This window comes from Cebidichthys violaceus, unplaced genomic scaffold, assembly GCF_023349555.1.
Source record: "Cebidichthys violaceus isolate CVI_PGR_0920_01 unplaced genomic scaffold, fCebVio1.0.p SCAF_120, whole genome shotgun sequence".
Taxonomy (NCBI): Eukaryota; Metazoa; Chordata; class Actinopteri; order Perciformes; family Stichaeidae; genus Cebidichthys; species Cebidichthys violaceus.
In genome coordinates, this window is record NW_027176286.1 from 130,001 (window position 1) to 143,146 (window position 13,146).

The 13,146-nt window shown below is 41.5% G+C and overlaps 2 protein-coding genes across 4 annotated transcripts in view; one reads left to right on the plus strand and one right to left on the minus strand.

Annotated features, from left to right (window-relative positions):
• med17 (mediator complex subunit 17) overlaps nt 1-2,187 on the plus strand; it is a 9,653-nt gene extending 7,466 nt beyond the window's left edge. Inside the window, exons 12-13 of the mRNA XM_068706862.1 lie at nt 418-577; nt 1,147-2,187. Coding sequence (XP_068562963.1) covers nt 418-577; nt 1,147-1,355 — 369 coding nt within the window. The 3' untranslated portion in view covers nt 1,356-2,187. The remainder of the gene's footprint in view (nt 1-417; nt 578-1,146) is intronic.
• LOC137869460 (V-set and transmembrane domain-containing protein 5) lies at nt 1,292-5,682 on the minus strand. Of its 3 annotated transcripts, XR_011102290.1 has the most exons (5): nt 5,598-5,682; nt 4,329-4,655; nt 3,244-3,387; nt 2,380-2,483; nt 1,292-1,376 (listed from the first exon to the last, which is right to left on the minus strand). XR_011102290.1 is itself a non-coding variant. In XM_068706863.1 (4 exons), the coding sequence occupies exons 1-4, from the start codon at nt 5,671-5,673 to the stop codon at nt 1,327-1,329; spliced, it is 597 nt and encodes a 198-aa protein (XP_068562964.1). In that variant the 5' UTR covers nt 5,674-5,682; the 3' UTR covers nt 1,299-1,326. The 3 variants fall into 3 exon arrangements, 2 of the variants coding, with proteins under 2 accessions (XP_068562964.1, XP_068562965.1); XM_068706863.1 differs by lacking the exon at nt 2,380-2,483 and having other exon boundaries at nt 1,299-1,376; XM_068706864.1 differs by lacking the exon at nt 1,292-1,376 and having other exon boundaries at nt 2,182-2,483.
• Nucleotides 5,683-13,146: the final 7,464 nt, after the last annotated feature.

A 13,146-nucleotide genomic window follows, 5' to 3' on the forward strand; every position in this document is an offset into this window, starting at 1 on the left:
TAAAAAGCCTCTTGGATCAGCTGGAAAAAGCATAGTCACAAAGCTGAAAACAGGACTGTTTATCTTTTTTAGAGATACGTGGTTCTCACAGGACAGAGATGCTACAAACACATGATGATCTCATAGAATATGATGCATTGATGTAGATTAAACTAACCAACAGGATATAAAGGAGTTAAAAACATCTACAGCAGTAAAATGCAACATACACATGAATGCAGCAGTAATATTAATCCAGAAACATCATATATAATAATACAACACTGACAGGGAACATTTTACTGTACAATCTATTCTTTTACTTGTCATACTTCATAGTACATTTAGCTGATAATACTTGCATAGTTTTATTTCAGTAAGGTTTTGAATGCAGGACTTTTATAGTATTTTCACACTGTGGTATTTCTATGTTCACAGATGTCGCAGCATCAGGTGCACGCTGTCCAGCAGCTGGCCAAAGTGATGGGCTGGCATGTCCTGAGCTTCAGTAACCATGTGGGCCTGGGCCCAGTGGAGAGCATTGGGAATGCCTCCGCCGTCACCGTCGCCTCTCCCAATGGAGAGTACGCCATCTCAGGTGAGACGAGTATCGCAAAGATCCAAATAGGAAGTTCTCCTCTATGTTAAGAAAATCATGCAGAGAATCCGTCTTGAAACATATTAAAAATCATTATTATTGTGGCTATTATGGTGTATTTTTTTCCAAACAACAGGGATTTCCTTCTAGACTCAACAGGGTGCACTGACATTCAACAGTCACGGGGAGAAACGCATGAGAATTGGTAGTAATTTTCGCCCCCAATGTTCGCCCTAACTGACCAAAATGCATCGCAGCAGAGATAAGACCTGTTGCTTTTTCAGGCCCAACTTTCCCCTTTTTCCCCTACACAAGGGTAGCAACTCATGCCTTGCAACACCCAGTCTCAGCTATGAAATCACTCGCAGGGATTATTAAGAAAGCGAACACTATAACAAATACAACTCCTGGAATGCACTACATCACATTATGATTTAAAAGTAATTTAGCCTTGAGATAATATCCTACTGCGGTAATACAGAATATCCTCATGAAGTCAATGTACCAAGATGTTTAAGTATGGATGTGTTAACATAAGCGGATCACTGATGTATCGCCTGTCTGTTCAGTGCGTAACGGCCCCGAGAGCGGGTGCAAAGTCCTGGTCCAGTTCCCTCGCAGCCATACCAAAGAGCTGCCGAAGAGCGACGTCATCCAGGACACCAAGTGGAGCCACCTCAGGGGGCCGAGCAAAGAGGTCCACTGGAGCAAGATGGAGGGACGAAACTTTGTCTACAAGATGGAGCTCCTCATGGCCGCGCTGACTCCCTGTCCTTAGATCCGGTCAGTCCGCGGACTCCTCCACACACACACACACACACACACACACACACACACACACACACACACACACACACACACACACACACACACACACACACACACACACACACACAGCCATGGTTTGTATTCAGCTGAGTGGAAGTGAACTGGACAACCAAACACAGAGCAGCTAGAGAGATATTTGGACAGAGCTTTGCAGCCATGGCAAAGGCCTCTTTGTCAAATGTGACATTTCCATCCCTTACACCTTTTCCATACAATTCATGGACTTTTTGAATACTGCCATAATCCCCTCTCAACCTCTAGTAGTGTGTCTGTTGCCTGCTCTGTTTTTGATAATGCAATGTTGTCGAGTGTGTCCAACAAATTTTATAAAAAATAAAACTTTAAGTCTGTATGTATTTACTGTATGCTGATTTGTCATATCATCATAAAATTAAGGATTTGAAGTAGAGGTTTTCTAGGTATTTGTATTGTGAGGAATGTGTTTCTGTAGTCTTGCTTTATTTTTTTTCATTAGTCTGATTTGAACATCAGCATTTTGGAGAAATGTGACTTTCCTCATAGTCTGAAGAAAGAACCATTTGAGGTTTTAGCTCAACTTTCTTAAAACCAGTAACGGTCTTCTTTGTGTTTATTCTTTCACTCTGAAAGCCTAAAAAGTAGTCATATGATTCTCCATCTTTTATCACTGCATCACAAATCTGATACAGGCCTACTGTAAAACGCCAGATTCAAGCTTGGATAATTGTAGTAAAAAAGCCATACGCTTAGAAACAAAATCACAGAATTCCTTTGCTTTGACAATAAATACAGTATGTATTGTTTTCCAGTGTCATGAGGGATATATTTGCATTCAATCCAGTGTCATCAGCAGTGCGCTGTAAAAGCATGTGTGTTCAATACAAACATAAACATCTTGGGTACACGCTTTCATAAGTGGCATACCATCTTCCTGTCTGTCAGTAACTTGGTGACCTAAAAAAAATGAATCGAGACTTGTAGCCTCATATACACACCTAACTTAAAAAAATGGATGAACAGTCTCTGGTGTGTTTTCCTGTTTGGTCCAAAGCACAGCAAGACGTCCATCAAAGACGCTGCAGCTCTGTCGCATCGGTTTCTGCATGAAAGGAGGATTAAACTTAACACAACGCGCTGATGTAACGAAGCAATAATAGAACTGTGAGACCTTTGTACTCAGACACACCCATGCTTGGAGACACAATTTATAACCTCAACCCACATTCACGCCCGTCAAGCCACGTCTGTGCATTTCACACAACGATGCAGCAGTGAGAAAGTAAACTCCAGGTCAAACAAACCTCTCGTATGTACAAGTTTATATGATTTAAAACAAAGATCCAGCATAGAACATCCTCATTTAAAAAAGTATTTTACTACTGTCTAGAAAAGTAGCAGTACTTGCCACCATATACTTTCCTACCTTTTTATTTATCCAAGCTGCAGTAATACTGTATGTCATCGAGTAGTAAGTTTACTTGTGAGAATTTGATCTTAATGGGAAAGTCTTGCGATACCAGACAATCAGAGATGCGTCTATTCATGTGGAGACAAATATATAGGGTAACATTTTGAACTACTAGATATTACCATGAAACGTCCCCAGTTTATTACTTACATTAAGACAATCATTTTTTGAAATTGTGTGTTTTAATATGCGAATGAGGCATAAACACCTAAATGTGTATTTTGCATGTTTTCTTTCCACCAGTCAGAAAGAGTACATGTTAACGGAAGCAAAATAGCTCAAAACAAAACATGTGTTTTTTGCCTTAAGTTTCTCACCTTATGTGCAAACATGATGGTGTCTCATACAAACACTGCACTTTACAGACTTATTGTTTTCATCCAGGTCTTACCTGGCATCTGTTTCCTGCGTCTCCATGCCACTATCTTTCTGTAGGCCTTGTCCAGCAGCCACATGGCCAGCATGAGAAGGCCGGCCAAACAGGCCAGTGCCAAGGCAGAGACGGACAGATATTGGAGATCCTCATACAGCACCTCTGGAGGACAGGGACACAGAAGTCACTTTTTTGACCAAAAAAAAAAAAGCTTTGTGCACAGAACCACTTTCTAGAGATGCAAACACAAAACACACACGTTTGGGAATCCAGCTTGTGCGAGGAGAGAGGAGGTAGAAGGGAGACTGTTTGATGTAAAGAAATAAAAGCATCCTGATTCTTATGTCACGCTCACCAATAACAAAACCTTACAGTTAGTACACATATAGCTATTTCCATGTGTCATCCTTTTAACACTGAACTAAAATCCCACTCAGGTTGTTTACTAATGATTAACTTGCTTGATCTGAAGATCTCAAAGGCACATATAATATTCAAAATGTGACTCTGGACATTAACTACCGCCACAGATACCGGAGTATCATCATGAATGTGTCCTCCTGCAGAGTGTAACCACGGTCTGAGCTGCTGTCCCCTGAGCAGCTCCACTGGAGCGGTTGGAAGTTAGGGCCTTGCTAAAGGGCACCTCGGTGGTGGTAATGAAGGCAGGTGCTGCTTTTTCACTTTCAGAGGCCGCCCTCACCGTGGTAACACTACTTTTAGGAGCAACTGAAACTACGGCGGCCTTGGTGTTACGTAAAAAACGCAAAAGGGCTCTCTCTAGAGCCAGTGTTTGATTTGTCCGTTCTGGGCTTCTGTAGAAACACAGCGGTCCAGCATGGCAGGAGTCCCTGAAGCACTCTCTTTAGATATGAAGGGCTTATTCTAAGCTGAAGAAAACATTACAATGTTTAGTTTCAGGTAATTATACACTTATGACAAAATAATATGGAATATTATATTCCACTTTTGCCAAACGCTACACGCTGGCTCTTTAAACCTGTGACTCTGCGAAAGAAAATGCCATAAAATGAGGTTTCAAACATCACACTCTTATCTATTTGCTTAAAGAATGACATACGCAGAAGCCCAGACCCACTCACCGTTCACTTTCAGGACAAAGCCTGCATCCTTGCTGCTTCCTGCACTTTCCGTGACGGTGACCACGTAGTATCCGGCATCCTGCAGCCGCAAGTCCGACAGGCCCATTGAGCCATTGTCGAAGGACTGCACTCTGCTGACGTAATCCACTGTTATGTTGGTGTACATCCCCGGCTGCCAAGTCCCAATGGTGCGGCTCACCGCTCCCGACATGAAGGTCCATTGTATGGTGGGTACCTCACTGCATGTAACGTCCACTGAGAAAAACACATCGTCCTGCACCGACCTGGTCAGGCTCCTCTGGGGAGAGTGGATGGAGATGGCTCCGGCTTCCAAAGTGCGAAGAAGAAAAACAGATAAATACACATCAAGATATGATAGATGGATAGATGATTGTTATGAGTCACACCTTTACCTTTTCTGGCCAACCCAGTGGCTCATTTGCATTAAAGCCAGAAATGTGCTGCTATGTGAGTTTCTTTTTTCAAATTACATGCCTGGGATGAAGGAATAAAACTGGTCTAAAACTAACCTCCTGAAAAAAATCTTACCAGGGTTCTGTGTGGGAAAAATCGATATTTAAATCAAATTTTTTCCTTTTTCATGTTTTTAAAGCAAAAGACGCTTCTTCGTGGTTATTCCGAGCAGCTGGACTTCCATTTGCAAGGACATGAGTTACCGCTCTTTTGCACTATTGCTTCTTATTTTCTTTTGGATTCAGATTTTTTTAGTGTACTTGGTACTCGGGTGTGAACCAGGAAAATCTGGTGTTTACATGTACACAGCCATGTGTACATGACTTGTGCTTTGCTCATCTACTTACCCCTGGTAGGGCGAAGAGAGTGTTCCATCTCCAGTTTGCACTCCTGCCAGGTTTTCAATTTAAGATCCTTTTGAAAGGGCTGGGCCCTCACCCTATTTTCAATTAAATTTATTTTGTATAGCCCAAAATCAGAAATTTGCCTGAGAGGGCTTTACAGTCTGTACACATATGACATCCTCTGTCCCGGGACCCTCACATCGGAACAGGAAAAACTCCCCCACAAACAACTTTTACCAGGAAGAAAAAAAAGAAAGAAACCTCAGAGAGAGCAACTGAGGAACAATCCCTCTCCCAGGACAGAAGTGCAGTAGATGTCATGTGTACAGAATTAACTATTTAGCTCTAAGCAAATATAAGATTGGCATATAGGCATGCTCGCTAACACAATAATCCAATACATGAGCTCTATGGAGAAGTCCAAATTATATACATGTGTTGGAATGCTTACCTAGGTAACACATATATAATGTGATGCTGAGAAACACAGCAACATCATGTACATCCCAGAGCCTGAAATGCCACATTGGAATCCCAGACCCATTGATCGAACTGCAGTAGAAGAATCTCCTCTGGGTTATTTTACATTCTGAAGTGTTCTTCTCTCTGTCTTTGTCCTTCCAAAACAGCTTTTCCTCGTTCCCACGGGTTTCCTATTCCACTGTCCTTTGTACAGGTGTTTCTGTGTGTGCCTTTCCCCGCTTATTTTTGTGAGAAATGAAGAGTTTCCGTCACAGAAGCACTGGAGTTCCCCTCCTCTCTCAGGACTGTGCTGGATTTCTCCTCATACCTTTGCAAGTCAGTGCCAGCCAGCCCACACCTAACAGACAGGTTCAGCCAGAGATTACTGAGCAAACATGTACTCCGCGTCCTGTGATCTCACACACACCCACACACTTACAGATACTCTGGCAGACACACACATATCCTTCTCAATTTACTTACACCTACCACCACCGCCCAAAGAAAAAAACCCTCACCTGTATACGCAGGCACACTAGCCTTTCGCAAAATGAAACCGGGAAAGGTTGAGTCACCTGGTATCATTCTGTGACACACCTGGTAAAACATGTCAAACAGGAAGTGCATGTTCACACGTATGCACAAAGGAACATAAACACACAGTGAACTGACACTGTTTGGGAGGCATGACTATGCTTGTGTGTTATGACATTTTCATTACTGACTTATTTTTTAAATCATTTTGATCATCCTGGATGGAATCAGAGAAACTCATTTTGAAAATGATTTTAAATAATTTCAGACTGTCAAAAGTGTCATTGTGTTTCCCATAATTTGTTTATTAGGTATGCTGGGTATACAAATGTAGACTTTCTTGACTATTGTTTTTCATGTATTATCATGTCTGTATTTTTTTTTATTTTTCACAACATTTTCTATATTAATAACATATTTTATAGGATTCCGTAATAACAAAACATCATATGCCAAATGTTGAACTTGGTTGAAAATAAAGGTTTGTTAAAAAAAGAACTGTTCATTACTTAAATGATTCAACAGAATGCAAACTGCCTTTAAACTATCTTTTTGTTCGCGAATATACACTGCTCAAAAAAAATAAAGGAACACTTTGAAAACACATCAGATCTCAATGTGAAAAAAAATTATGTTGGATATCTATACTGATATGGACAGTTTAATGTATTAGGAATGAAAGGATGCCACATCTTTTGATGGAAATAAAAACGTCAGCCTACAGAGGGCTTAATTTTATAGACACCCCAAAAATCAAAGTGAAAAAATAATGTGGCAGACTAGTCCATTTTGCCAAAATTAAATTTCTGCAACTCAAAATGCTTCTCAATATCTTGTGTGGCCCCCCCAAGTGTTTGTATGCATGCTTGACAACGTCGCGGCATGCTCCTAATGAGATGACGGATGGTGTCTTGTGGGATGTCCTCCCAGATCTGCCTAAGGGCATCAGTGAGCTCCTGTAAAGTCTGAGGAGCAACCTGGCGGTGTCTGATGGACCGAAACATAATGTCCCAGAGGTGTTCTATCGGGTTTAGGTCAGGTGATCGCGAGGGCGATTCAATTGTATCAATTCCTTCATCCTCCAGGTACTGCCTGCATACTCTTGCCACATGAGGCCGGGCATTGTTGTGCATCAGGAGGAACCCAGGACCTACTGCACCAGCGTATGGTCTGACCATGGGTTCAAGGATTTCATCTCGATACCTAATGGCAGTCAGACTGCCGTTCTCTAGCCTGTAGAGGTCTGTGCGTCCCTCCATGGATATGCCTCCCCAGACCATCACTGACCCACCACCAAACCGGTCATGCTGAACGATGTTGCAGGCAGCATAGCGTTCTCCTTGGCTTCTCCAGACCCTTTCACGTCTAGCACAGGTGCTCAGGGTGAACCTGCTCTCATCTGTGAAAAGCACAGGGCACCACATGCCAATTCTGGTGTTCTATAGCAAATGCCAATCGAGCTCCACAGTAATGGGCAGTGAGCACAGGGCACACTACAGGACGTCGCGCCCTGAGGCCACCTTCATGAAGTCTGTTTCTGATTGTTTGGGCAGAGACATTCACACCAGTGGCCTGCTGGAGGTCATTCTGCAGGGCTCGGGCAGTGCTTAACCTGTTCCTCCTTGCACAAAGCAGCAGATATCGGTCCTGCTAATGGGTTGAGGACCTTCTACAGCCCTGTCCAGCTCGCCTAGAGTAACTGCCTGTCTCCTGGAATCTCCTCCATGTTCTGGGGATTGTGCTGGGAGACGCATCAAATCTCCTTGCAACGGCACGCGTGGATGTGCCATCCTGGAGGAGTTGGACAATCTGTGCAACTTCTGTAGGGTTAAGAAATTGCCTCATGCTCCCAGTAGTGATAATGACTCTAGCTAAAGCCAACACAAGTGGAAAACCAGTCAAAGAGATCAAGAGGGAGAAACTTGAATTGGCCTCCACATGGAAAATCAGTCCTGTTTTGGGGGTCGTCTCATTGTTGCCAGTCTAGTACTGCGGTCAAGTGAGCCGGCATCCGCGGAAAGTCGGTCACGTCAGCCGGCGTTTGAAATGTAATGCTCGTCTATTCGTGGCGCTACGGTACGGGTGCTTAGATAGCCCCAAAAGCCCGGAAATAGACCTATATTTGATCAATAAATTGCCCAGTTTGTTAAAAAACAACCATTTTGTACATTATGTGAAATCCAACAATAATAAAATCTGAAGTTACACTGCTGTACTGTCTTTAATTGAAAAAGGGTTCGAAAATTATAATATTACCTAATAATAATCTTTGATCTGTAATAAAAACATTTCCTTCATTGGTTAGGTAAAGTTTCCATTGGAGTTCTGTTCATGATGACCCCATATATGTCCATGTCAAATGTAATGTAATTTGAGAAAATTATGGGTAAAGTTAGCTCAAATGGCATTCATGTTAATAAATTCCCCATATTTGACAGGTTATAAAAACAAATCCATAAGAGGTTATATTACACTTTCACTGCATTGTTGTTCATGAGGTCCTCTACTATGCCCATGTCTAATTTCATGACATTTTACTGTACAATCTTTGAGATAATTAAAGGCAAAGTTAGCTGAAATGGAATTCATATTCATAATTTCCCCATATTTGACAGGTTATAAAAACAAATCCATAAGAGGTTTGTAATGGTAATTTTTTACGTAGTATATATTTCTACTCAGTATATTGTATTCATGCATAAGTCATTTTGCTCTGGACTTTGTTGAACTTCACCGTGTCTCTGTTGTGCAAAAGAATAATTCTCCCTTGCCTGTTCACATAGATAACTAACTGTGTTGTATGAGAATGTTCCATGCCAAGGCCTTTGGGCCGCTTGTTTTGGTTGCTGGCTGTTTGTTTTCACTTGTTGTTCCTATCAGTCTGAGACCAAAAGTCTGAGACCGAAACGTCTGTAACATCGGCCATCGGCCCCCACCTTTGCTCATTCTGTATAAAGAAAGCTTGTTCACTTTTTTCGAGGTTCTTCCTCACTGAGACTGTACGCATTCTGTTGTGATGATTGAACCTTCTCTGCGCAGAGAATAAATACTTAAAAGACAACCTGGTTTTTGGTATTATGTATTTCAGCATTAGAAGACTCACGCAAAGCGGGTATAGGATTTTTTTTCCACCACAATTGGCGTCACAAACAGGATCCCTTGCAAGATCGTCAGGAGCCAACAAGGATCGGTGAACTGGCCCTTCTGCCTCTGCGTACCTCCAGACAAAATTAAGAGAGAGAGGCCCGATCCCTGTCCTGGTCGTCCTCACTGGGATCCTGAAGGACCCGTTGAGTCCAAATAACTACAAATTCTCATTTGGTGAGTCGCTGAAATTATTAAAAATAATCGTATGACTGAAATTAATCCTGGAAGACCATATCGTGAGACTGAAAAGCAAATATGTCTATTATTGTTCACACTGGGGTTTTATTGAGGATGTTGGCGCAACTCGCATTTTAGTAATTGAGCATTTTTCTGAGCAGTGACGATTGGGTAGCTGGAAAACAAGGGTGAGTGTTTGGGATTTAGAGCCAAACACTGAAGTCCTTTGACCCGTAGATAACGAGGCAGGGATGAGTGTCTAGCGTTGCATGTTGCAGACCTTCGAGGAGGTAGACGTTGAGCACTGCAGTCCTTGGACCTGTGAGACGAAAGTCTGTAAGTAAATGTTGTCTAAAAAAGGAGAACTGTAAAACAAGGATGAGTGTCTAGCGTTGCATGTTGCAGACCTTCGAGAAGGTAGACGTTGAGCACTGCAGTCCTTGGACTTGTAAAACGAAAGTCTGTCAGTAAATGTTGTCTAAAAAAGGAGGACTGGAAAACAAGGATGGGTGTTTAGTGTTGCATGTTGCAGACCTTGGAGGGAGGTACGCTAAGCGCTGAAGTCCTTTGACAGAGTTGAAAAAAAAAAAAAAAAAGAGAATGATATGAAAAAAAATATATATATAATAAAAATAAAAAATAAAGGTGAAACATTTGGAAATGATAAAAAGTCATATAATGAGCCTGAGCAGCCCGATGCCAAGGTCTTACCTCCAATAATAAAATACATGTGGGACAAAGATAATCGACGGCCTAACAATTGGAAGAATGGATAAAATTGGGGGTCCCGGGAAAAGGCAACTTTAGCCTACGACAAAAATATGATCAACTCAAACCGTGTCTGGAGCAGAGAGGAAAAGGCGAAGCAGAAACAGATGAAGTGACGTCCAAGAGGTAAAGAAAGAAATAGATGTATTTGAATAAGACACATACAACTGATAGAAAAGGAAAATATACTGCTGAACTTTGTTTTTGTTTTTTGTTTTGAATTTGTTTTACATGGTCGAGTGGATCCTGATCTGGTCTCCGCAACGCCGCTGCTGTATGCTCCCCTGGCACAAACAACATTACAGCCAAACCCACCACTCAACACTCCAAGGATGAAGAAGGACGAGACTCATCAAAATCTACAGGCACCATGTCAACGCTCACAGCTACAAGCCCGTCAATGAACACTCGTGACAATATGAACCTGGATTATCTGAACGCAAGAAAAAGAGGACATTACAACAGAGACAGAAGACGTGAAGAAGAAGAAGCCATGACTCATGTGGAGAGTTCAAAGAGCAACTTCACAGAATTCAAGAGAACTATGACCTCCCTTGTGCGTTATCATAAAAGATGTGCGGCATTTACACCAGCCGTAATCAACCTGGAATATGCTATATACGACAGAACTTTGTAAGAAGGCTTTCCTGCCATCTATGAATCTGAAAAACATCACACTAAAGAGAATTGTGTGATATGGAAGACTGCAACCATATTACAAGATGCTGAACACGCTGTGGAGCAGTACGACAGAGAACAAGCAAAGACTTTCGTCAGCTCAAACTTGAGGATGCCCAGCTGACAATGGAATCAGGCCATGACAGGCGAGGAGGAAAATTGACTTTGGAAAACAGACACCAGCTGAAAACGTTGTGTGCCATAAAAGTGGCAACTTGGACATTGTCTAAGGGACGGCCCACAATCTCCATGGAGACAGGACTGGTGGGAGGGCTCAACATCAGCAGTCAAGAGGGGAGGAGCAGGCGGCGGGGCGGACCTCAGTAATGGACCATTCGACGCACACACATTACAACAGAGGGTGAGTTAACTTTAGATTCTGCCTATGACAAACTTGTACATCAATACACACATTAGAAACCATACAAACACCACTCACACCCACATACCAGATGTACTCGAACAAAAATTAAGTTTTTAGAAAGTTACCACAACACGTTAACTATTAAAGGTAAATATGTTACATTTTTAATTGGCTCAGGGGAATACCAATTAGTGAAATGTACACAAAGCCCTTATCCTGTATATTAGATAACATCACAGACAAACATTCATTTCTACTGTCTGATCACTGCCCTATAAATTTAGTAGGGAGAGAAATTATGTATGATGGACATTTATTGGACAGAAAATGCTGCTGCTGTCTCTGTTTCTCTGTCTCCCACACAATCTGAGTTGTTTAAGAGGGAGTTCACACGTGTCCTGTGCATGAGGCCCATTATTGGAGATGGAAGGACATGTCTGACTGGCTGCACAGTAAGACTCAACTCACTTCAGTAATATGTATACGGAATAGAATACGATGTACATCAATGTTAACAGTAAAAGAGTAACTCAACTTATGTTTGATAAAAACACACACACACACACCATGGTTTGAAATGTTCCGTCTGTAAACATGGCTGAGCTGTCTGAGGTGCCTTCCTCTCTATGGTCTGCACACAAATATGACGTGGGACTGGTGAGGGGTGTGACACCCTTGGTGGTTCACCCAAAATCTGATTTGTGATGATTCTCTGGTGGTGCGCACACCAATCGTTCCGGTAAAGAAAATTCGAGACCTGGGGGAACGAACTGAGTGACGATTTGTCTAAGATTCACAAGCAGTTAATGCTTCGGTGCACCGCGAGCACCTCAAATTTCTAATCCACACCATTATGTCACTCATCCCTCCAGACACAGTTTTTCCGTCTTCGACTTGGCCAATGTTTTTTTTTTATATATTTTTATTTCTGTACCTGTGCACAAAGTCAATTTTGGGTAGCTTCTAATTTAAAGGGACCCGGTGTCCTCAGGGATATCCAGAATGCCCTGGCGTTAAACAGTGTCTTGAGAGACAATCTGGCTAATTTATAGTTACCAAATGGTTCTGCCTTGTTACAATATGTTGATGACATCATGATTTGCAGCCCCACCTCCAGATCCATTCTCTCTTGCATGGTGAACTGAACTGTATTTTGCTATTTTAAAGATGTATCTAGAGTCCTCAGTAAGCCATGTTTCTGAGAGGGCAATAAATGCAAATTCATGCTTAAGTAAAGACAAATAATGAATTAATTTGTCATAGTTGCTAGGAAAACTTCTTATATTCAGATGACAAGTAAAGAATGTATTCCCTAAAACTCTGTGTTATGAAATGTGATGCTCACACTAACACTTCTGATCCCATTTCAACAGGAAATGCTGCAGCTGATGCTACGACTAAGCAAGCATTTTTTTTTTTTTTTTTTATTATCAGGTTACTCTTTTAAATGTACTTTAGTTATAAACATGCAATACTGTCATAAACCTTTTTTTTTTCTTCTTTTCTTTTTCTTTCGATGCGTTTGCTTGTACTAATTATAAATCTTGCAACACTCATGCTAGATGAGCCTACAGAAATATCCCTCACTTATGATATTCAATTATTGCAGACAATTGCCACATGCTCTCTTCCAGTAGTACGCTAAATTAGCTCACAACAGAGATAACATGGTACAGGGGAGATATGTAGTTTTAAGTATGTATTATCCACATTTTGTACAGAATTTAATATTCAGCAAAGTTGTTTTAAAACAACAACCTTTGTCTAAAAGACTACCAAAATCCCAGTCTTCTACCAGTGATAAGAGATTGAATAAGATTGAATCTTATACTTTTACTTTGTAACTGTCCCATGCAGGTTATAATCCCTT